General features: G+C 51.0%; 1 protein-coding gene across 1 annotated transcript in view; it reads left to right on the forward strand.

Annotated features, from left to right (window-relative positions):
* Positions 1-2,105, forward strand: part of LOC119585915 (endothelial zinc finger protein induced by tumor necrosis factor alpha-like) — a 3,836-nt gene extending 1,731 nt beyond the window's left edge. Inside the window, exons 4-6 of the mRNA XM_037934635.1 lie at positions 7-231; positions 1,156-1,343; positions 1,467-2,105. Coding sequence (XP_037790563.1) covers positions 7-231; positions 1,156-1,343; positions 1,467-1,870 — 817 coding nt within the window. The 3' untranslated portion in view covers positions 1,871-2,105. The remainder of the gene's footprint in view (positions 1-6; positions 232-1,155; positions 1,344-1,466) is intronic.

Consider the following 2,105-nt stretch of genomic DNA (forward strand, 5'->3'; position numbering starts at 1 on the left):
CGTCAGAGACACAACCACACCCGTCCTCGAACTGGACGCCCACACCACCATTATCACGGTCGCGCCTCAGACGGAGCAGCCCCTCAACCTGAGCACCAGCCCCCCTCGAAGCCCTGCCCCCGCAGCGCCCACGCCCCCTTCCACCCCTCCTCCACCTGCCGTCCGGGACGCCCACGTGTGTCCTGAGTGTGGCAGAACTTACTCGACGTCGTCCAACCTCGCCAGACACAGGTAAGATCAACATATCGCCCCGCGAATCGTCCCCTTTCCTTTTCTCCCGCCGCATCCATGCTTATACCACTTGATCTATTCCTTCCGCTGTCTGTACGTATTCTTTCATCGCATTAAGGTTTTGTGAATGAGGCAATTGTTTACAATGGATCTCGTGGGGTGAACACATATTGGTTATGGTGCTTGATCAATCTTGGAACAATTAATGATGAAAATAATTGATGAGTAATCGTCATAGTTCCTACATGGTTTTGTTAAGAACCCGATATGATACTCGTAAATCAGAAAAAAATAATCTCGCTTGACTTTTTGGACAGCCTACATGAAAAAAAAAACATTTAACATAAATTGTATCATACATTCAGTCAAAAGAAATTTAACAAAGAGAGAAGAAAAATTATGTGGACTTGGCAACTATGAGGTTATTCGCGTTTCCTGTTGTCACCAGTAGGTGGCAGGTGTGTCATCGGTAAACAAACATGGTCCCCCACTGAAACAGCGTGGTTTAAGGGGACACTATAAATGAAGAAAAAAATATTGAGAGTTAAAGACCACACTGAAAACACAAATGCTACTTTTAACAAAAACGAAAAGAGAAAATCATCACGAAAAATTTGGCTCGCGACAAGTGCCTGGCCTAAAATAGCTCCAAAAATAGCTTCTCGGTTGTGTAATAGGTGGTCAAGTATGTCACCAGCCAGATATTTACTCCTTTAGATCCGTGTCTGTTTTACTCTAGATTTTACATCTTGTATCTCTTTTTTTGTTTTGTGTCCTGTCATTTACTTGCCTTTCTCTCTCTAGTATCAAGCGACGGTGCGTTGTTTATAAGCGATAAAGACAACATGTAGAGGTAATGATGGCATGGATAACAAAAGGCAGCCGAAGAAGCTATGCACTCACCTTGATACCTTATCCCCCCAGGCAGACTCACCGCTCGCCGGACGACAAGCGCGCAGCTCGCAAGTGTCCGTATTGCGATAAAGTGTACGTGAGCACGCCCGCCTTCAGCCAGCACATGCGCACCCACAACCAGGGCTGCAAGTGCCCCACCTGCGGCAAGTGCTTCTCCCGCCCCTGGCTGCTGCAGGGACACATCAGGACACACACAGGTGAGGCGACGGTCACAAATTTCTCGGGACCGGCTCGATTTTCGTGTTACATTCGATTGTCTTGGAAACAATCTATTTATACGGTCTGATTTCTCGTGTTCAATGAGGCAACCTATATTGCAGGAGAGAAGCCCTTCCGGTGCAGCATGTGCGGGAAGGCTTTCGCCGACAAATCCAACCTGCGCGCACACGTGCAGACTCACTCCAGCGTCAAGCCCTTTGCCTGCACGCGCTGTGGCAAATCCTTTGCTCTCAAGTCCTACCTGTATAAGCACGAGGAATCGTCCTCTTGCATGAAGCTGCACCGCGCCCTGGGACGTGGTGCAGCCCCTTCCCGCCCCGCAACACCTACATCCACACCCACTGTTGCCACCCACACCACCGAGCTCTCGGGGGCAACGCCCGTCCACCCGCAGCAGGCGCCCACGGTCCAGCCCACCACGAGCGTCCGAGCGACCACACGAGCCATGCACACAGTCACCATCCTGCGGTCCGCGTCGCACGTGGCCACCGCCCGCGTGCACTGAGGCCTCAAGTCTGACCACGAGGGGACCTCAGACGCTCCACTTGGTTGGAAGCTTATCAGGATGTGGCGGGTCGCCGCCGTGGAGGGTGGGGGTCGGTGCAATAGTGCCTTGGGGGTGAGGCCGGACGACGGCAATACTTAATCTTTACTAGTCGCTTGTCAGGGACTAAGATTTACTTTGTATGCGGCTTTCAAGCCTATGGGATTCCTTAACTCGGATTCGAGTGTCATATCAT

The sequence above is a fragment of the Penaeus monodon genome, chromosome 20 (genome assembly GCF_015228065.2).
Source record: "Penaeus monodon isolate SGIC_2016 chromosome 20, NSTDA_Pmon_1, whole genome shotgun sequence".
Lineage (NCBI taxonomy): Eukaryota > Metazoa > Arthropoda > Malacostraca > Decapoda > Penaeidae > Penaeus > Penaeus monodon.